This window comes from Physeter macrocephalus, chromosome 9 (genome assembly GCF_002837175.3).
Source record: "Physeter macrocephalus isolate SW-GA chromosome 9, ASM283717v5, whole genome shotgun sequence".
NCBI classification, from domain to species: Eukaryota; Metazoa; Chordata; class Mammalia; order Artiodactyla; family Physeteridae; genus Physeter; species Physeter macrocephalus.
The window spans coordinates 74,997,159-75,020,628 of NC_041222.1; the positions used below are offsets into that span (position 1 = coordinate 74,997,159).

A 23,470-nucleotide genomic window follows, 5' to 3' on the forward strand; every position below is an offset into this window, starting at 1 on the left:
CATTTAGGTTGCTTCCATGTCCTGGCTATTGTAAACAGTGCTGCAATGAACATTGTGGTACATGACTCTTTTTGAATTATGGTTTTCTCAGGGTATATGCTCAGTAGTGGGATTGCTGGGTCATATGGTAGTTCTATTTTTAGTTTTTTAAGTAAACTTACTTCTTGAATTCATATTTAATATATATTGAATAACTGCTACTAACTATTGAATGACTGGCATTTAACTCTAAATTATTATTGATATCATGAAAGGATAACTGTTAGGTGCATAAGCTACAGTCACATTGTCTTCAACAGTTAAATCTTGACCTTATGCTTGAGTATACATGATACTGGCAAGGAAATGTGTTGGAAATTGTACACAACCTGCTCTGGCCTTAAAAGTCTTTCTGAAAGGTTATAAGAGTTAGCCCTGATAATCATGTAGTTAAATGAGAATTTCTTTTCTATGACATCTTTGAACTATCTTAAAACTATCTGTATACATGTAGTGTTTGTTTAGTTACTGTACAAAAATATCACAGAAAAAATTTTAATCTACTTTTAAGAATCATTGACTTTTACCTACCTACCTTGCTACCTAACCATTGACTTTTACCTACCCACCTTGCTACCTAACCATCAAAAACCAATAATGGTTTTCCAGTCTCTCTGTTTATGCAAAGATGGACGAAAAAATATCAAAATAACGCAAAATTAGTTGTAGAGATTTTCTTACAAATTTTCTTGAACACACTTCCCTTCTAAAATAAAATGTTGTTGACATCTTTAATTTTGACATTTCAACAGTTAAAACCCTTTGAGAGGTTCTTGGTCTCATTCAACGATGCCTAGGGTATATTTTCCACAAGATAGAAGTTTCCTGAGATACACTCCACTGCTCATCAACTTTGCACTTCATTGCTTCCCTAGCAACCTGCAGGGAAGTTTAATTACTTTTTCATTTGATTTTCTGAAGAACCAAAGGGTGATTTTCTGGAATGTGATTTAAAAAAGAAGGTAGCCAAAAAAAGCTATTAAAATCTGACTTTTCCACATTATACCAGGATCAGCTGCCCTGAAAACTAGTCCACTTCTGTGCTCCCAGAGCCATAGTCCACTGGAAGAGCAACCAACCTGCAGATTTGCAAACACTATCTCCTGAAGGAATCTGACCTCAACCCCTCTGGAGAGCCAAGAAAAGAGAAACCGGTCTTCTCTCGAGTCATCATCTTAATTCACTGGTTCATCAGATAATGAAAAAGCAATCTCAGTCAACTGTGCATTTACATTTATTTCAGTTTACATTTTTCATCTGAAACCTTTATTTTGCCCTTGTTTCCAGTTCTGCTTCCCTGAGGTATGAGCTGCCCCCTCTCACCTGTGTGGATAACATCCCTTCTGGAGTGTACAACTGGCCTAAAAGCTACTAAACAAAATGGAAATAAAAGCTGAATGGTTGCTTTAAATAAGTGGTACTAAAGAAGGAGCTGTAATAGGTTATTACAATAATCGGCCTGAGTGGACAAGGAGAACCTCACAAAGCAGCAGTATCTGTTTACCTCCATGTACAGTTTTTGTAGCATTTCCCCTAGACTCAAAGAAAAGAGCATTAAAAATAATTTCAATAACCAACTATTGATCTGGGGCCCAAGACCCAGGTGCAAGACTTGACAGACTTCTGTGGATTCATCTCAGCATAACACCATGCCTACTCTTGGCTAGGTGTGTACTTCTCACATGTATTCATAATAATATAAATCCATGTTTTGTGCTTACTTTTCTTTTTTTTTAATTGGAGTATAATTGCTTTACAATGTTGTGTTAGTTTCTGCTATACAATGAAGTGAATCAGCTATGTGTATACCTATATCCCCTCCCCCTTGGACCTCTTCTGCATGGAATAATTTCTACAACGACAATTAGGACTACAGTGTCTACCTTGGGGAACTTTCAAAATGAACAAAAGGGGGCAAGGAGTTAAAATATAAATAAAAATGGAAAAGGAATAAAACTGCCGAAAAAAAATTAATTTCAAAATGACGGCAGCACTCCAGCCCTTTGAAGCTCAGGCATCTGGCCCTGAGAAGAATACAAAAGCAGACAAAGTCAGGAGAGAACGAAGAGCAGCCTGTGAGCCCCCTCCTTGGCACAGGAATAACATGCATTCAAAGGGGTTCTGAACACAGTTCTAATACATCTGATCAGTTTGCTTTCTGTGTCTTCAGTAAACGAAGGTACCCAGGAAGGAAGGAAGAAGTGACAATAGTAAACCGTCACCTGGCAGCCTGACAGCAAGAACAGAAAATGCACACAGGAACTCAAAAAGCCAAACTGAACTACCATCCCCACAAATCCTGGGGATACACTACACCACAGCCCAGGATGAAAGTCAGCTTCATAATGATGACCCTGAGTTAGCAAGGAAAGCTGAAGTTATTTTGAAAACAGTTATTAAAAGCAAGGCACTGTGTAAGTCCACATGCTTACCAAAAGATGGACGGCCCATCGCGGCACGCTATGTAATAGCCACAAGTAGAAATGACCCAAATGGCCATGAAAAGTAAAATGGATAAATTGTGATATCTTCACACAATGAATACAGTAGAGAAAAGGACAGATCTACAACTACAGGCTCACAAGCATAATGGTGAGTGCAAGAAGCCAAACCTATGTAGTAAGGAAAAAAACACCCAAGAAATCATGCCTGGGGGTCAGGGAGGGGCTATGGTGATTGGAAGGGAGCACCGGGGCTTCTAGGTGCATGCTGTTTCTAGATCTGGACGCCGAATATGAGAGTGTTCCATCTGTGAAGAGTCAGCAAGCTGTATACCAAGCTCCTTGCACTCTTGTGTAGGTGTATTTGTCCCTGAAGAACACGTTCACAAAATATTATACAACATATTCGAGGAAGTATATATTTTTTATCTTCATGGGAAATTCAGTCGTGAACACTTCACAATTTGGATGTCATTTCAGAGGCAACCCAAGGCAAAATTTGAAGCACGTGATGTTTATCTTTTCTACCTCAGTTCTACATTCTCTTTCTGGGGCTTTTCTACCTTTTGAATAGCAGCTCCCAACCAAACGTGGCTGCATTCCACACCCTCCATTCTCATTTCCTCAGCAGAGCTGAAGACATGCACAAGTCTCCCAGGGATCTTGTTAAAACGCAGATGCTTCAGTAGGTCTGTGGTGGGGCCTACAGTCTGCATTTCTAGAAGAGCTCCCGGGTGTGGCCAGTGTTGCTGGTCTGAGGCCCTGAGCTACAGAGCCTGAGAAAAGACGTGATTTAAAACCAGGGTCTGCTGAGCTCCTGGGAGCTGAATAATGCCTGTCCTGGGAAACTGAGCCTGGAACTCACGGCTTCCTTATGGCTGAGTTTTAGGATCTGTATCTGGTGGAACATTTTGGGCTTCCCTGTGCTTCTCAGTTTGCATCCCTGTTAGCTCTACCAACTCAGGGACAAAAACTAGCAGCTGGGGACAGTAGAGTAAGAACCTGTTCCTACTCTAGGGATTTTTGTACATTTCTCATTAAAACTTCACCTTTGGACTTCTTAGCATAGTGCTTTTCCCACAGCATTTGCAGAAGGGAGGGAGGGAGGGAGAGACGGAGAGGAGGTAAAGGAAGAAAGGAAGTGAGCAAGCAAGCAGTTAGATTGCCTGGGAAAGTGCAGCAATGTAAAGTGCTGGCGTGACTTACCAGATGGCTGAGGCTGCTTAAATCCAACATGTCTCTTCCATGAGGGGCTCAGTGTGGAGTTATGGATATTTTGAGAATGAGTGAGGTTGTAGGGTGAGAATGGAGAGGTAGACACCAGGGTGAAGAAGCCCTCTTCTCCCAGGGGGCATCTCAGAGCCATGAACACAGGGAGGGTAAGACTCTTCTTGGCAGGCAGAAAAATATTAATAACTTTAAACCACCCCTGAAATTTGATATGTGGTTGTGAAGTGTTTAGGCATTTGGAAGGGGTACAAGGGGAATATAATATATGTATAGGGATTTTTCCAGATTCAAATAAATATTTGAAAAATTTCTGGTGCATATTTTATAAGCTGGAAGCAATAAAAAATGCTCTCTGATCTCACCAGAACCAATTCACATAACATAGGGAATCTCAAAAACAGAGTATCTGGAAAACTTTTTTTAGTAGCTGCGATGGTTAATGTCATGTGTCAGCTTGGCTAGGCTGCAGTGCTCAAATATTTGGTCGTACATGTCTGGATTTTGCTGTGAAGGTCTTTTATACATGAGATTAACACTTCAATCAGTCAGACTTTGAGTAAAGCAGATTACCCTCCAGAACGTGGGCAGTGAGTTGAAGACCTTTAAATGAAGACTGAGCACCCCTAAGGAAGAGGAAATTCTACCAGCCCACTGCCCTGGGGCTCAAACTGCTATATCAGCATTTCCCCGGGGCTCCAGCCTGCTGGCCCACCCTGCAGGTTACAGACTTGCCAGCCTCCACAATCGTGTGAGCCTATACCTTAAAATAAATCCACGCCCCCTCGCCTCCACACACACACACACACACACACACACACACACACACACACACACACACACACATGCTCACATCTTATTGGCTCTGTTTCTCTAACTAACTAACACAGTGGCTTATATCATTGTACTTTTCCTGGGGTTAATCACATAAACAAATGTACCAGCTTCACCATGAATATATGCTAGCACTGCTTAAAACAGTTGAATAAGATTATTCAGCTTACTTGGTTGAATAAATTGAATTCAATAAGAACTGAATTCTAATTCAGTTGCTAAATAAGAACTTCAATTTAAAATATTATTCAACAGAATAGGTCACTTTTTAATGGCCCAAATGCTCACCTACAACATAACATTATAATTCTCACCAGGGTTCATTAGGATTGTAACAGCCTATCCAGCAGATCTGTGGACTTTTGTGGACAGATGTTTATTAGCCTGAAGACAGCTTATTCACTGTCATCTTTTAGGAGAGAGGCAATGCACTATCCCTTTTTTTTTTTTTTTGCGGTACGCGGGCCTCCCTCTGCCGTGGCCTCTCCCGTTGCGGAGCACAGGCTCCAGACGCGCAGGCTCAGCGGCCATGGCTCACGGGCCCAGCCGCTCCACGGCATGTGGGATCCTCCCGGACCGGGGCACGAACCCGTGTCCTCTGCATTGGCAGGCGGACTCTCAACCACTGCGCCACCAGGGAAGCCCCCACTATCTCTTTTTGACCAATATAAAACCTCCGGACCCGTACACACAGAATCAATCTAACCCTCATTTCTGGCTTTGTGCCTTGCTTTAGCCTCCCATGCATTTTCATTCAAGACTAGGACTGCTCGGACACAGTGCATGTTCCTATAGCATCAATTAGCTCATCCCTTAGGTCAATAGGTGAATGACGCAGAAGTGGAAGTTGCATATCCCAGCATGTCGATGCTCTGCGCACAAGTAACAGTCACATTGCTTGTGCCCAAGCAAGCCCATTACCACAGCTGAAGGCAGCTGGCTGCAGGTGAACACAGTCTGGACACAATGCCCATTCCCCGGGGGCTTCCTCCCAGCACAAACGGTACACATGCGCTGTCTTTGCGCATTCTGTCCTTGTTCCTGTAACCCAGCAGCCACAACCCATGTACCTCCATCCACCAAGTTACCTTCACCTTAAAAAACAAAGTGCAAAATCCTATACTTGCATTAAAACATTTACAGTTTTTCTGTACTGGTACCCTGGACTGTCGTATGTTTCTATTAAGCATCTAATGTGACATTTTTTATCGTGCTAATATCTTATTCAGATTGTTACTGGTTTTTTGAGTATGCTGGTTGCAAAGCTATACAGATATGAAGAGATCAGCCCCATCCCTACTTTTTTTTTTTCCAAATGTCCTTTGTGTGTTTGCAGAACATTAGGTTTGTCTGGAATACACATGCTGTGTTAGAGTAGAAGTGCATGCACTGTAATTCATTCACTGACATCCCCAGGCTAACCATCTCTGCCAGACTGAAGTACATGCTATGCCAACAGATCCCCAAGGAGAAAAAGAAAACATATTTGCATCACAAACACGAACTCTAGTTTATGGCATGTCCATTAGAAAACATGACATATGAACGTCCTAAAACATGGATTTTCTAAGCAAATGTTGGTTGACTCCTCAGGAATTCGTCCACGTCAGCCAGAGCAGACTGTAACTGTTCTACAAGAGCAAGAATTACGAGGTGACTGGGTCACGCCAGGGGATGCACTGTGCAACCCCCACGCCTAAGGAGATGGGCAACAAGCCAGCCCCTGCTGCCTCAACCTCCCACCGCCCCTCCACCTCTGGACCAGGCAGCCACAAGAGGCTCACAGCAGGTGAAACTTCCACCGCTGCACCGAGATTTCAGAATGAATAACTCATCTGCACTTGTTTGTTTTCTATCCAGACATTAAAAAAAAAAAACACTCTAGGTCAGAGATACCATTATAACAAAATGGTCACTTGAGCATGCTCCATAATTGTAATGATCGCGAGGGGGTATCATGGCTGAACATGCCCATAAAATGCCCCCCAAAAATTGAAATCGAAGAGAGCGGTTGCCCTCAGTGTGTGTGTGGTGGGAGGGAGCTCTCAGAATGTGTCATTATTTCGAGTGTTTCTGCTTGGTCACCTGAAAATGACAGGTGTGAGTACATTTAAGGGGCAAACCTTGATGGAGCCTGTATTTGGGACTGATCCAAAAAGATATGAGACACAGAGCTTTTGTAGCTTTCCCAATTTCTTATCTCTGTAAAAAAGAAATTTTGTATTCCATATGTTTGCTTTTCTTGTGGTTAAGAAGCCTATAACATGAAATCTCTATTCTCAACAAACTCTTAAGTGTATGGTATTGTTGCCTACATGCACCTTATTGTGCAGATCTCTAGAGCTTTTTCATGTTGAACGACTGAAGCTCTATAACCCACGGAACGGCAACTCTTCATTTCCCAATCCCCGAGCTCCTGGCAACCACCATTCAACTTTCTAAGAGTTGACTACTTTAGATACCTCATACAAGTGGAATTATACATTATTTGTCCATCTGTGACTGGCTTATTTCACCTAGCATAATGTCCTCAGGTCCATCTGTGTTGTCACATACTACAGAAATTCCTTCTTTTTGTATAGTTGAGTAATATTCCATTGTATGTATATACCACATTTTCTTTATTCATTCATCTATCAATGGACACTTGAGCTGTTTCCACCTCTTGGCTATTGTGACTAGTGCTGCAATGATCACAGGAGTGCAGATATCTCTTCCAGATCCTGATTTCACTTTTTTGGATATACATGCAGAAGTGGGATTGCTGGATCTATGATAATTCTATTTTTAATTTTTTGAGGAGCCTCCATACCATTTTCCATAGTGGCTGCACCAATTTACATTCCCACCAACAATGTACAAGGGTCCCAATTTCTCCACATTCTAACTAGCACTTGTTACTTTCTGTGTTTTTGATAACAGCCATCCTAACAGGTATGAGGCAATATTCCATTATGGTTTTGATCTGCATTTCTCTGATGATTAGTGATGAGCATCTTTTCATCCCAATAAAAATTTTTTTGACTGAAGGACAAAATATTCCAATAATGAAAGGAAATACCACTGTGGTACCAGAAAATATAACCTCTCATCACTAAATTCCCTTTTATTTCATTCCTTTTTTTTTTTTTTTTTAACGTATCTTAAAACTGTGACAAATACTTTCAGCTTCAAATGAAGAGAAAGAAAGACATCAGGGTAAAAGGTATTCTGGACATCTCAATGCTTTTAGAGCTCAGCCCTCCTCCAAGGACACACCATCAGGACAGCAAACCTGGAGGCAGAAAATACTGTACAGCAACATCTGAACAAGGTAACTCAGGAAACTACAAGAACACCCAAGAGCAAAAAGGAGAGTAAAGACAAACTATCTTTGGGTCAAAATACTATCCCACAAACTTGGAAGGGGAAGAAGTAGCATGATTAAAATTCTAAGTTTAGGGTACCATGGAACCACATGTTCACATCAACACGAATCTTCAAAGCAAGATCACACCTGACACTTGAATTTACTAGGGCATATTCTCAGGTAGGAAACAGGGGTTGCAAACTGGAAAAAGTATCTTTCCCGCCTCTGTGCTTTGTCCTTCATGGAATATGCAAAACTGGAGATTCCTACTTAAAATCTGGATTTTTCACCATCCTTTATAAGTTGGCGTCGCCGGCAACACTGGCCCGATGTCCTGCATGGCAGCATCTGTCCGTCCCCCCAGCATATGAAGCAGAGGCTGCTACTGGGCCCCAACTCCACTCCACCAGGTCTATGTTACCTGCCTGGCCCCGGAGGCTTCAGAGTTTGTCAGCCCCCCTCCATTACATCAGTCACAGCCCACAGAGTGGTAAGAGGAGGGAACGGGGAGATAATTTGACAGGGCCTAGAGTCTCTCTTGCTGGAACTGTGATACCACCACACAAGATAAATGGAGATAACTGTTCTACTGAAGAGAGGAAGAAACTCCCTGAATTTAGTTTGTCCACTTGATTTTTCTTTTTTTTAATTAATGCCTTTATTATTATTTTTAAAACATCTTTATTGGAGTATAATTGCTTTACATTGCTGAGTTAGTTTCTGCTGTATAACAAAGTGAATCAGCTATATGTATACTTATATCCCCATATCCCCTTCCTCTTACATCTCCCTCCCACCCTCCCTATCCCACCCCTCTAGGTGGTCACAAAGCACCAAGCTGATCTCCCTGTGCTATGTGGCTGCTTCCCACTAGCTATCTATTTTACATTTGGTAGTGTATATATGTCAGTGCTACTCTCTCACTTCGTCCCAGCTTCCCCTTCCCACCCCCGTGTCCTTAAGTTCATTCCCTATGTCTGCGTCTTTATCCCTGTCCTGCCCCTAGGTTCATCAGAACCATTATTTTTTTTTAGATTCCATATATATGCGTTAGCATACAGTATTTGTTTTTCTCCTTCTGACTTACTTCACTCTGTATGACAGACTCTAAGTCCATGCGCATCACTACAAAAAACTCAATTTCGTTTCTCTTTATGGCTGAGTAATATTCCATTGTATATATGTGCCACATCTTCTTTATCCATTCATCTGTCGATTTGGTCTGCTTGATTTCTGACCCCCAGCGAGAGCTGGACCCAGACCACCCACCTTGTGATTCTTCCCGTTCATTATGCTCACTGGTGCTATCACCTCTGGAGACAGAGAAACTGTCTAAGAAACTTTTGATTTTTGACTGGATATCATTTTAAAGCACCCCATTCCTGGTGCAGTCCCAGGCACACATGGATTAAAAAAAAAGTTTTTTAAATGAAGGAGTGAATGAATGACATAGGAAAAAGGCAAGAAGAGTTTCCTCTGTGGGCAAATAACAAAAATGATCCTTAAGACTGGGAACAATTTAAGATGAACTTCTTCCATAATAATATGCCCTCGATTTAAATGACGGACGAGATCGATAAGCAATGAAAAATAGAGAAACTAATGTTTTCAATCTTATACAGTTCTTGAGGATTTCAAGTCCTTTTAGAACAGTATTTCTCACACTTGATAAACATGTAGACCTTATTAAAGAAAACATCTCCTATGGATTCCAGAGTTGATGTAAATATTGTTTATATCATGTCACTTAACTATAAACAAACAGAAACCAGATATAAACTCCTTATACTTATAGCTCCCAAACATTTATGTGACCAACACGCATTTGCAAAATCAGTGGAATGAGAATTAGCAACATTCATTTAAACTGACAAGGGATGCACTTCTACTGAAACTACACCCCCATAGCCAACGTCAGTATGGTCCTGGCAGCTTGTGTGCTGTGCTTTCCAGCTACACTTAACAGGATCAAAACCCCACTCCCTGATCACTTTTCCATTGAGGACACAGACAACCCAACACTCTGTGTTGTTGGTCACTTTCAATTTACGTGTACACATCATTTGCACCAAGTCCACTGTTGTGCCTTCCTCATCAGCCCATGACAGGGAACGGATGCCATACAATCTTAAACACAGAGGCAGGTTTTGAACAGTGTAGCCAAATCTGTCACATAAGAGTCATCCAGGTGATTCCAAATGTGCTCAAATTAATTTGTTTTATAGTATCATATGATAACATAAAATGAAAACATAAATGTTTAGTCTTCTAAGATAGCCAAGCATATGCTTAAAGACCCAAACGGCCCCCAATTTGAGGAATACTCTTGACATGAAATGTCCATAGTCTGGAGATGTGCCCTGAGGTATTTTTCTGCGTTTATTATACTGCATCTCAGGTCCTTCAGATGTCAGAAACTCCTAGGTATTTAAAAACGTGAGACAATGAGCTCCTTGAAGGTCAGGTCTATGAAGGAGTCTCTCTAGTGCCTGGGACACTGGCAGGTACGTGAATGCCGAGGGAATTAGAGAAAGAATAAAAGAAACATGTCTGAGCTACTGCATCTATAGGTCTTGTTTTTATAAGACATATAGACTAAGGCCTTAAAGGTTAAAATTCACTTTTCTCTTTTTATAATTACTCTGACAAAAGCAATTATAATTTGGAAGACCCCAAATATTTACCAGTTGAAGCAGTGAAACTGTTCTTTTTCGAGGAATTAATATCAAAGAAATCATACGTGTCATTCCATCATTACAGCTTTCCTCTGGGAAACGGTGTTCACTTTCCATTTTACAACCTGATATGAGACTAACAGGGTCAGATAGGAGCAGCCCAAATACCCACGATAAATACTCTCTTCCCATTTCTTCCCTCCAACGATATACTGCAGTCAGGTGCAACTAAGCTTTAACAAGCTACACATGAAGCAAGAAAGTATACTGTATATCCTCTTAGAAGAAAAAAGCAGACATATGAATCACCTCCGCATCCTAACCTCCCCCATCAGCAAAGACTCTCTTCTCCGCCATCAGCCTCTAAGCTTCCATTCAAGGCAGATTAGCCCGATTCAGCTACTCCCATTTTACAAATGAAATAAAATCATGTAACCTGGGAAGAAATCAAGAAACAGGTTTTACAAGCTCAAAGTGACCGTGTATTTGAACAGTGATTCTGGAGAGAAGTTAATGAAAACTTCAGGCTAAAAGACAAGCTAGAGAAGAGTCTGTGGTCCTTGGAGGGTAGTCTTCCAATGACACCCCATCTTAAGCCTTTTTCTTTTTACCCATACCATAAGGGCTGAGTAAACAATCTCTCACCAAAACCTGCCAGCAGAGCTCTGAACAATCAGTGAGATCTGAGGGTCAGAGCAGGCCACTGTCTGTATGGTCCAAACTGGCAGTCCTCTAAGGATGGGAGGCCAGAATACCTTTCTGGGGCCAGGAGGCCAAAAAGAAATTACTACCTCGAGATGAAATTCAAATATCAGAACCAGAAGGGGCCACCACCAGCAAGCAGAGCTTATAAAAAATAAGCCATACAGAGACTCCTGCTGGGCCCAGGAGCAAGGTTTGGATGGTTCAAGGAAGAGCTGTGCTTTAAATGGACAGGTTTCTCCCACTCAGCAGTAGCGTAATGACACATAATTGTGATACAGGATATACTGAAGAGGAAAAACAAAAAGCAACAGACCAGAAACAGTTAGAAAATAAAGATATATATAATCTATATAGAGAGATTGAGACATATAAAGATATACATATCTCCCCAATTCTGAATGCAGAAAAGGCAGGAAATCTCTGGAAAGCTTGTGGCTAGCACACTGACAGGCCTCAAAGCCAGTGCCAAAGGTAAGCATCACACACAGTCAAAAACATCTTTGAACCTCTTCCAGGACTGAAGTCCAACCCACTATGGTGCCTCAAGGCTGGAACCAATCTTTATCTCCTTGGATGAGCAGCAGATATTACTGGCAATATGGGTGAAAAAAATATACTTATCTTCAAACATTAAAAACACAGTCCAAAGCACCCAGATGCTCACATGTGGAAGATACTCAAGAGCTGAGATCAAACAGAGAAGAGCTGATTTAACTCTCGCATCCCAAGCTCTCAGGGCTATACCCTCACTGAGTGGGAAGAGAGGGGAAACTGAGGCACTATCTAATCAATCAGTGTCTCTCTGTCTGCTTGTCTTCTGCCCCCTCTGACCCTGTCCCCCTCTCACTCCGTGTCTCCAGCCCTCTCTGTGTTTACCTCTCTTTGCGTCCATCCCTCCTCTCCCTTTCCCATCCTGCCAAGCACCATATCATGAAGGTGAAGCGGGCTTATGAAGCAACTGCACGATTGCAAAAGACAACGATCAGAGGCAAAAGCCCTAAAGTGGACCCCAAGAAAGGGAAATGTACAGGAGTCCCTGACCATGAAACTATGCCTCTGCCTACTTGTAGCTTCGTGTTTTTTAAAACGTCCTAGTTAAGTGGGATTGGTGTCACCTGTTGCTTTTCCTCTCCATTTAAGTTATCACCTTCATAGTTACATGGACGTGCCGAAGTAAACCTTCTTGACAATCCATATAACAGTTCACACGTGGGTAGTTTTGGTTCTTCTCAATTAAACTTCTTGTTTCTAAGTTATTCAACAGAAGACTCTTCTTCAACGTTGTGTGTGTAGAAAGGGCCCAAACCATGTGAAACAGCTTGACCATAGAGGTCTGATTTTGGTGCCTGAACAAATCCCACCCCAGCCCTGTCTGGCAGGTCACCAATCACGCTAACCCCTGTTACAGCAGAGGCACCCAACCACTCTGGGTCTAATCTGGCTATTGTGGCAAAACTGGTGACCATTCACAAGTCCATTGTGGTTCTGGTGCCAGCTGGACCCTCGCGTTTCTGTTTGTGAGAACGTGGGGTTCTAAGTTAAAGTGAATCAGTCCACAAATGACACTCAAAATCGCTACAAATGGAATTGAGAACACTTTGAAAAGCTTCGGCTCTGACCAGAGGAGAGAGGTGAATTCCTGTCATGACCCCACCTCAGTCGAATGCTCAATGCACACACACACAGACACACATATCCTATATCCTTCTCCCCTTGCCAATCTCGGAAGACACCAGCTCTCACCAGAATGTGAAAATATAGGGAGGGAACCAACAAAAGAAATGAAGACAATGCATGCAGCATGAACTAACTGCATTCTCCGTATATGAAGCAGGGAATCAAAGAACGTTCAGCAAATATTTATTGAGTACATTTATTGAGTACCTACTGGATACAAACCTCCCTTTCACCAAGATAATGCCCCTGACACCAGAAACTGGCTTCACTAGGTAATTACAACTCTGTTCTCTGTTTCTCCCCAGACATTCTCTTCCCACTTCATGGATTTTTCTTGGCCTGATACAATCCTCCTTCCGGAATTCTCTTACGTAACTACATTGCCTTGCCCATTCTGGTTTCACCTGCTGGCTGACCTAGTTCCAGCTTACTGGAACTAGTGGTAACGGCCCATCCTGACCCTCTGGACCATTTACACCTGCCCAGCTCAGGTTAACAGTGTCACATGGCGGGACACTCCCCTCTCCAACCTTTAAGGAAAGGAGTCCCTCAGTTTCTAAGAGAAGACCAACTTGAGAATTTAACACACCACCCAGAGATCTTTTTTATTCTTTCACAGTGCAATATTATTTTCTCTCTAATGTCACAATTATCGATGACTGAGTACTTTAACCCAAATTTGTTTAATATTTTGATCTAAGAGTTTGAATGATCTTTGAAATGGAAATCACTACCACATTTTGCCTTTGCAGGAACCAAACGTTCCTATATCTGATATCTGTTCTGCTTAAACTGTACACAAATACCCCCCTAGGATAGGTATGGGACAGGGTGCCACCTGGGGGAAGATGGAGTGCCAGGTGGGAAACTAAGGCACCAGATGAAATGGCACACCTTCCCAGAGAGACAATTTTCCCCCTGGAAGAATATATAATATTTTATGTTAAACCAAGCCCCAGTATATTATAAAGTGAACATGACTTCTTTTTTTAAAGGTAAAAACTCAAGAATTCAAAGAAAGTTCCTGCTTGCAGGCGTCTGTTGGGTTATGTCCACAACACATGGAGTTTCCTGCAAATAACTCTCCTGCCTTTACATGTTCTCTGAGGAAATTTTTGAGAAATATTTCACCCACACTATGAACTTCTTGAGGGCATGAACCCCATCTCCTCCTTCTCTTTGTCTCCAAGTACCTGGGACAGTACCTAAGACAGTGGCACAAAACAGGCACTCAACAATGTTTGCAGAATTAATTTGGCTGAAATAATGGCAATGACATTGTCAATAACGACAGATTTTTATCACATTTGAATGGGAGGAAGGGAAGATGAACAGCTGTATGAGGAAGTAGAACAGAAGCAACCCAATTTACCAAAACAGCTAATGGCTGCCATAGTAACAATCAGGTGAAGCAATTCAGTTTAGTTCTTTTCCACTTGAACGAGTACAGAAAGGTAAATATTGTACTTGTTAATCTCGCAGAAGACGGGGGTGGGGCTTAGGACACAAGTCTACCAGGTGACACTGGTGCCATTATATTTAATAACATCTCAAGAGTCGGAAAGGCATCGTGATAATAATAATGTCACCAATAATATTAAGACTTGGTTGTATGCTGATCCTAAGAAGGTCATTTTCATCATTTAAAGGTTAAGTGTCAAATATTGGCTGCTGAGACTTAGCAACTCTGAAAAGTAGTTCAGTGTGTGTGTGTGTGTGTGTGTGTGTGTGTGTGTGTGTGTGTGTGTATAAAATATGGTGTGGTCTTACCTTTTCTTATTCTTAATATTATTACCTTTTTAAACTAGCTGGACCCAAACCAAGTTACAGATGAAAGATGATTCAAAGAATATGGCTTATAGCAAAGTTTAAATTTTTCTACTTCCCTGGTGGAGACACTGCATTTTCACTCATTTGTAAATAACAGAAAAGACGGGTATCACGCCCACTTTCTCTACACAATCTCTCTTATACTGCAGTGAGCAACCTTCCATGCCCAGTATTCCCGAACTTTCCAAACAGAAGGGAGAAGCTGGGCGGAGGAGGAAGTGAGGACTCCCAGCCCTGCAGGTCTAAGCGGTGAATGGGTGAGCCAGGCCACTGCTGCCTTCCAGGGCTATTTCCTTTTCTGAGTCTTATGTCTCAGATATGTGAATTGCCAACCAAAATGTTCAGATCTTCCTAATAATGACAACCAGAGATGCATAAAATTTCAATGAAAATCCAGAGAGCAAAAAAAGATTATATAGTATTAAGATGTTTGTAGCGCCTGAGGAAGAAGTGAAAATAGCTCAAGACATACCATGACTCTAGGCAGAGATGGATGCAAATTAATCTCAATAAAACCTGAATATCTTTCCCACCATGCTCTGAACCTGCAGGCATCCCCTTTCCCCCTGAGAATTAAGTAACTTGATACTATGTTATTTCTGTCGCAGACACAAAAGTAGAGAGTTTACTGTATGATTTTATTCTGTGGTATAAAAAGTGAGAGTTTTAAAATTCACGACATCTGGGATCAAAAGCTGCTCTTTTAGTAACTGGGCAAGTCCCTTAACGTCTTTAGGTCTAAATTTCTCCATTAATCACAGATAAGAACGTCCACCCCCGAGGTTATTCTGAATATTAAACGAATTAACCTGTAAAATGCCTAGCACATAGTAGGCATCGGTGAATCTTTGTGTGCAGCAATATAAATGCGCAACAATGTCTTGTTTTCTACGTAGTAGCAGGAAAACAACAAACACAAAAACTACCATAGAGAATGGCAAATTGGCTAGCGGCCCGGGTCACAGAGCGTTGCTGCTCCGGGTGCAGCCTGGAGGCCAGGAGTAGGAGGTGATGCAATCAAGTCTCTGAGGTTCGGGGAGCACTCCTAAACCAGCGTCCCGGAAGAATCTCCGGACGCTGTGATTTCACCCTGGCTTGTGAAACTGAGAAATGAGCAAGTGAAAGTTTCTTCCCAAACTGTGACTCGGAACGCATTTCTTTTCCTTAACTCTAGGGGATTCCGTCTTGGAAGAGTTAAAAGTACGTCGGTGAATGGAGGAAAGTTTTATATATATATATATATATATATATAGAGAGAGAGAGAGAGAGAGAGAGAGAGAGAGACAGACAGACAGACAGACAGACACACACACACAAACGGTCCACTGGGTCTGCACACTCCGAGTGTAAGAGGGAGACATGGCTGCGTCCGAGGGAGGAGAGAAACACCACCACCACCTTCCGCTCTGCAAACCACACACGCACCTGGGGATGAACTTGACCTCGTCCCCGAGTCGCGCCTGGAAGTCCTGCCAAGCCTGGCCCTGGCTCGGCGAGTCCCAGTGGGCGGCCAGTGCCGCCGCCGCGTCCTCGTCGCCCTCGTCCTCCTGGCTGTCCCCGGGGTCGGACCCCACCAGGGCCGCAGTGAACGCGGGCTCCCGCGGCCCCCGGCCCCAGCGCCGTCTCCCGCGGTGGGCCCCGCGGAAGCCTCGCGCGAACTCCTGGAAGGTGATAGCGCCGTCGCGGTCGGCGTCGAGCCGCTGGAACACGGCCTCGGCGTCGGCCGGCCGCACGCGCAGCTCCGCGCACAGCGCGCTGAACTCCTCGCGCTCCAGGCGCCCCGAGCGGTTGGCGTCGCAGGCGGCGAAGACGGAGCGCAGCCGGGCCAGCTCCTCCAGGTCCCCGTCCGGCTCCATCCCGCCTGTCGGGGGCGACCGAGAGGGTTCCGGGGCGCGCGGCCCCTCGGGCAGCGGTGACGGCGGCGAGTCCGAGGCCACCTGCTGCCGCCGGGAGCTTCGGCGAGTCAAGCAGGTTAGTCCACTGGCGGGAACGTCGGGGCGGGGCGAATCGCCTGGGTGGGTCGGGACGGCGCGTTCCGACGTGGCTCCGCGCGCGGACCCTGGCCGGGCTCAGCCCCAGAGCGGTGCGAGCACTCCCCTGGCCCCGCGCACCGCGCAGCAGCACCCGCCGCGATTGAGCGCCCGGCGAGGCCTTACGCACTTGCCCAGCGAGGCCCGGCTCCGCCCAGCCTGGGAGGAGGAGCGCCCCACTCCAGTTCCCACGCCTTCTAGAGTCCGGCTGTGCTTTCGGTGCCGGCCTCTGGAACCTGTGTTTGGGGCTCCTGGAGTTGGGGAACCCGGCCGGAACTGGGGGTGAGGCAGAAGCGTTGCCAGGCCCTTCGGCATAAACAGTGTTTGCTCGGGTAAATCGAGAGCTGGTATGAGAAGCTAACTCACTGGATAGAGAGGGGAAAGGAAGGTAGGGGTAGGATTCCAAATTGGTTAACGTTATGTGTATTTTATTATTTTCTGATTCCGGAAAATTGGTAAACTTCCGTGTATACAAGTTTTCTTACAAACCAAAGTATGAGATTTACCAGAAGGCCCCATTCTCTGATTTTACTGGCTTTATTTAATGCATGTCCCTCCAACGTTAAGGTCCAACTAGTTAATGCACAGTAGGAATCACATAGATCTTCCAGATGCTCAAATCCAAATAATTTTTCTCAGTCCTTGTCTCCTCAACCTGAAAGAAAATTAATAACCAAAATCCTTGGCAGGCAGCAATATTTAAACAAGGAATGAGGTAGCTTTTCTTTTTTTAAAAACAAATCTTATGGAAATTATGCAGATGTATGTTACCCTTTGATCTTAAACATTTATTTCAACAATGCTATTGTTTCTTTAATATTGGCTGCCTCATGGGTATAAGATGTTAAAAATTCATCCATTTTTATCCTTTTAAAAAAATCTTGTCTTATTTCCAAGAGATCCTCACTCTGTCATATGATTTATGTATATGTTCCCTTTGGTGATTCTCATAGCCTGTGAAAGTGCATTTGGGTTATTTTTACTTTATTCACGTCAATTTCCGCCACTTTTTAGATTTTCTTTTATTTATTTCCATTTCTTTTAGTTATGACTCTGTATTTCACTTATTCTCATTCTGGATTCTCTTTATTGCTTACTACTTTGTTTTCGATATAATAAAAATAGAGGATTTGACTGACAGTTCCTCAAGCTTGTGTTCTTAAACAGAAAGCTAAGTGCTAAACATCTGAGGATCTGTTTCTTCTTGTATAGTACAATAAATAAAGTCAACACTCACAGCATCTGTCAAGCTGTAAATACCACTGATAATTGCCATCTGTAAATTTAACTGGTAAATTATGAAAGGCGTTCCATTAGAAGCCCTGGACTTAGCAATCTAATCGCTAAGTGAATACAGTACTATACAAGTAGATAGCTAATACATTGAAATGAATTTTATTATCAGTGCAATATAAATTGTTACTGATTTTTGAGTTTATGTGCTTTCCTGTTTATTCTAAAGGTTGATTTTTTCCATTTAAAGAAGAAATGGGGCTTCCCTGGTGGCACAGTGGTTAAGAATCCACCTGCCAATGCTGGGGACACGGGTTCAAGCCCCGGTCCTGGAAGATCCCACATGCCACGGAGCAACAAAGCCCATGGGCCACAACTACTGAGCCTGCGCTCTAGAGACTGTGAGCCACAGCTACTGAAGCCCGCGTGCATAGAGCCTGTGCTCCGTCCGCAACAAGAGAAGCCACCACAATGAGAAGCCTGTGCACCGCAACGAAGACCCAATGCAGCCAAAAATAAATAAATAAAATAAATGAATTTATTTTAAAAAAAGAAGAAATGGCTAGCTTGGTAATGCCTTTAAAGCTTTACAAATCTACTTATTAAACTGAATCTCTGAAATATTATTATCATTATTCTGTTAGCAATTAATAAATAGCTGTATTTTTCAAAATAGATGAGTTAATAATATTTTTAACTGCTTAGGCAGAAGTGCTTTTTTTGAAGACTGCTCATGTAACTTCCTTCATTCACTCACTCTGACCTTTGCACTCAATTGTAAATTCTTATATTCTTTCACCTGCTTTGTCCTTTCTGTAAGCCCCTTCATTGAAGAGTTGTCAAGAAACATGGATTATTCCAAATGTCTTGTGTACACATCTCATTTCCACAGATGTGAATCTGCTCCAGACCTACTGTAACAGTTATCTATCACTACATAACAACACAACAAACACCTAGTGATTTAAAACATCAACCATTTTATTTGTTCATAATTTCATTGCCGTCAACTTGGGCAGGGCTCCAGTAGGTGGTTTTTCTGCTGGCCTGCCTAGGATCATGTAGTCATGATAGCTTTATTGTGGCTGCATGGTCTTAAGTGTCTAACTAATGTCTGAATTTGGTGCTGGCTGATAGCTGGATATGTCTTTAGGAGGCTAGCACCGGCTTTGTCAGTGTCTCATGAGCATAAGTCCCAATGCACGAATGCTTTTCTAGCCTCAGCTTGTGTCATGTTTGTTGATATTCCATTGATCAAAGCAAGTCACATGGCCAAGCCCTAAGTCAATGGGGGAAGGGATTATACAAGGTCATGGATACAGGGAGATGTACTTTATCGGGGGCCCTTACTATAACAATATACCACACCTAGCCTCTAATACATTCTCTTGGGCTCCTGTCCTTAACGATCTCCTGTTCATTCTACAACCACAGCTGGACAGTCCTTCTTAAACATCAATTATTCTGTCATTCTGGAACTCAGTCATTCTGAATCAGTGGTAATTTTGTTCCCCAGGAAACATTTGGCAATATCTGGAGACATTTTTGGTTGTCACAATTCGAAAAGGGGGAGATGCTAGTAATATCTAGTAGGTAGGTGCCAGGGATGCTACTAAACATCCTATGATGCAAAGGCCCAGCCACCGATAACAAAAAATTATCTGGTCAAAAACGTCAATAGTCCTGAGATTGAGAATTACTGCACCCTAGCTCATCAACCCCCAGAGAATCAAGGGTAAACTCTTCATCTGGGCATCCAAAATCCTCTACAGTCTGGTCCCATCTTATATATCCAAACATCTCTCCCTTTAATCTCCATCAGGGCTCCTACTGTCCCCCAGATATGCCACACTTGATTACATGATTAACTTAATAGCTTCTCATTGTCATGACGACAAACATCTTTTAGCTTTTTTCTCCTCAGCCTAATCAAACCATTTCCCAGCCTCAGGTGAAGAGTTGGATCCTGCTTTTCCTATCAAAGTTTCAATTTCATTGTGGCCTGTCACAAGGACAGTGCTGAGCATGTATTATGTCAGCTCAGGCCATAGGAATGTTTTTTTTCTTTTCTTTTTTAGTCTTTTTCACAGTTTTATTTTTTATGTTAAAACTGATTCATCTGGAATTTATTTTGGGTCAGGTGTGAGTTGTAGATTCAACTTTATTTTTTTCTGGCTTTCTACCGAGTTGTCTCAACACCATTTATTCAAGAATCTCTTCTCCATGGATTTAAATACCACCTTTAGCATATACTAAATTCCTGTACGTATTGGAGCTTATTTCTGGACTTTCTAGTCTGTTTTATTGAGGAATCATTCACATCTTGAGCTTATAAAAAGATTCCTAAAGGAGTCCTATTGAGTTGCCTTTTGTATATTTAAGTGTTTAAAGTACCTCACAAGGTACTAAGGAGTGCTTTTGAATATTTCCAGCAATATACTCAGGGGAAGGCCAAGGTTATATAATCTGTCTCTAATTTTTTGAAGAATTAAGAGGAAGGAGAGGAGAAGAAAGAAATAGGAGGCATTTCTTTTCTGTTTTAGCATCCAGAAACAGCTAGTGAGGAATTGGAGATAACAGAGCAGCCTTTGAGAGCCAGTGAATTGGTAGGTAAGGAGAGCTTGCTTGTAGTTATCAGCATGACTTTTTAGAAAGATCAGCTTGCTCTGTGGCTGCTCAAGGATTTTAAAAATCAGAGATAATCTTGTTAGAGCATGTTTCTCAAAAGAGTGAAAAGATACTACTGTGATCAAATACATTTCTAAACCACAAATACATTTGGAAAAGAATCCTACTGTATCCCTTCTTGGATGAGATAAAGAAAGCTGTTTATACTTGTTTAATCTAATATTTCCTAAATGTATTTGACCATGGAAGCTTTTAGTTTTGGGTTTTTTGTTTTTGTTTCAGTTTCTGTGGGCTTTCCACAGAGTTTGTGCTCTTGAGAACTACTTTGGGAAATCCTGTGATAGACAATGACTAGGATGATAAGTCATGAGCAATTATCCTTTGCCACTACATCATAAATTGATCCAACTTTCTATAGCTGGGAATGAGCACCACCCCTTAACCTCTTCTTCACCCAGTAAATGGGAGAGGCTTTTAACAGAAGCCTATTGTAATCTACCCTATAGGAGTCCCTACAGGTACAAGAGCCTTCCTCAGAGCCTTACTTAACACTGAAGTTACTCTGACCCAGAAAGATCTGATAAGCCTGTTAAGATGGAACTAGATATCCAAGTAATGGTATACCACTGAGGAACCAATTAGTAGGTTCAGGAACTCTCTCAAACAAACACAGCCCTGCAAGAGCTTGTGTCTTAGTTTTCTCATGAGTATCTACTCAAGGCTTACTATTCCTAAGGAAGTTATAGGAAAATTTTGAATGTTTTACAAAGAAGACTATGTCAGCAAATTTACATCATAGTGATTTACTTACCCTTTATGTAAATATGGAAAAAGAATAACATCCACAAACCCAGAAAGTACAAATAGGAACATTTTATCATATTCACATCAGATATATATATATATTTTTTTTTTTTTAGAAAATAAAGAATTATGGACCCATAATTTGATTGGGTCCATAATTCTTTGGTTGCCTAACGTTTCTGTAATCAATAGATAGCATTGTTATATGTATGTATGTGCTGGCAGTCAGACTTTGGTAAATCTTTCACTGTAAAAAATTAAGTATCTCTATAATGCTCCAAACAGTATCAAACACCATTTTACAGACCAGAGCAGTCGGCCTCCAGTACTAGAACTGAGTGAGAAGTGTTGAATTTCAAACTTCTGATCCCATTATGTGATGACCAAGCAAAGCTCATATGTCATTTCCCCACATTGGTAAACCATGTATCTTATATATCTTGTGCCTCTCAGTTGAGACAAAAGTTTGCATTTCATATTATACATGCAGGAAATAGAGAGAGAGAAATTGAGTCCAGTGCAAATATATCCATCTCAACTTTTAGACAGTAGAACAAGGCCAACTGTGGTAAGCAGAATTCTTCAGTAGCCCCCATATTCCCACTTCCTGGTGTACATGCTCTGAATAATCCTCACCTTTTCAAAGTGACCAAGCCTTGTGAATTGGATGGGAGAATCATTCCTGTGATTACATTATGTTATGTAAGACTCTGAGCAGCCTGGAGTGACAATTCTCCTGCTGGTCTTGAAGAAGTATTAGCTGCCATATTGTGAGAGGGCCCTATGGCTAGGACCTGAGGGGTTAGATTTACTGTGATTGTGTCTTTTCTAGAGTTTCATGTAAAAAGAATCATACAGCATGTACTCTAACATGCGTGGCTTCTTTTGCTCAGTATAATAATTTTTACATTAATTTATATTGTTGTATATCTCAGTAATTCATTCCTTTCTAGTAATGAATAGGAGTATATTATATATACATATGCCACAGTGTGTTTATCCATCACTTTGTTGATTGGCTTTTGGGGTATGTCCAGACTTTGGCTATTGTGAATAATGCTGCTATAACTATTCTTGTACAAGTCTGTGTGAAGGAACACGTGTCCATTTCTCTTGGGTAAATTCCTAGTGGTGAGAATGTTGGATCACATGGTAGGTATATGTTTAGCTCTACAAGCAACTGACTAAGTGCTTTTCAAGGTGATTGGTTTTACATTCCTATCAGCAATGTAAGAGAGTTCTAGTTACTTAGTTGCTCTGTATTCTTGCCAACCCTTGGTAGTATCAGTCTTTTTAATTTTAGCAATTCTAACGGATATGTACTCATATCCCATTGTGGTTTTAATTTGCATTTCTCTGATGACTAATGATGTTGTGCAACTTTTCATATGCTTATCAGCCATTCTTGTATCTTCTTTAAGGAAATGTCTATTCAAGTCATGTGCCCATTATTTATTGGGTTGCCATCTAATTAAGTTGTAAGCATTCATCTATTCTGCAAACAAGTCCTCTGTCATGTATATATACTTTGAAATTTTTCTCCCATTCTCTCCTTTGCCTCTTCAGTTTCTTAATGGTGTCTTCTGAAGAGCCGATGGTTTTAGTTTTGATGAAATCCAACTTATCAGTGTTTTATTTTATGGTTTATACTTTTGTGACCACCTAAAAAATCTTCATCTACCCAGAGTTGCAAAGATATTCTTTATGTGTTTTAGAAATATAGATGTATCATTTACTGTTGCATCTATAATCCATTTTGAGTGAATTTTGTGTATTGGGTGAGTTAAAAGTTGAAGTTAATTTTGTTCTATATGGATAGCCAGTTCTTCTAGCACTACTTAAAAAAAACCTGTCCTCTCCCATTGAATGGCCTTTGTCAGAAATCAAATGACCATATATGTGTGGGTCTATTTCTGGACTCTCTATTCTGTCCTGTTGATTTGTATATCTATCCTTTTACCAACACCATATGGTCTTGATTACATTGCTTTAATAAGT

The 23,470-nt window shown here is 41.8% G+C and overlaps 1 protein-coding gene across 1 annotated transcript in view; it reads right to left on the reverse strand.

The window, feature by feature from the left end:
* Positions 1-16,633, reverse strand: part of RASEF (RAS and EF-hand domain containing) — a 75,930-nt gene extending 59,297 nt beyond the window's left edge. The window contains exon 1 of the mRNA XM_024132845.1: positions 16,203-16,633. Within this exon, the coding sequence (XP_023988613.1) occupies positions 16,203-16,633 (431 nt within the window). The remainder of the gene's footprint in view (positions 1-16,202) is intronic.
* Between the last annotated feature and the right edge of the window lie 6,837 nt (positions 16,634-23,470).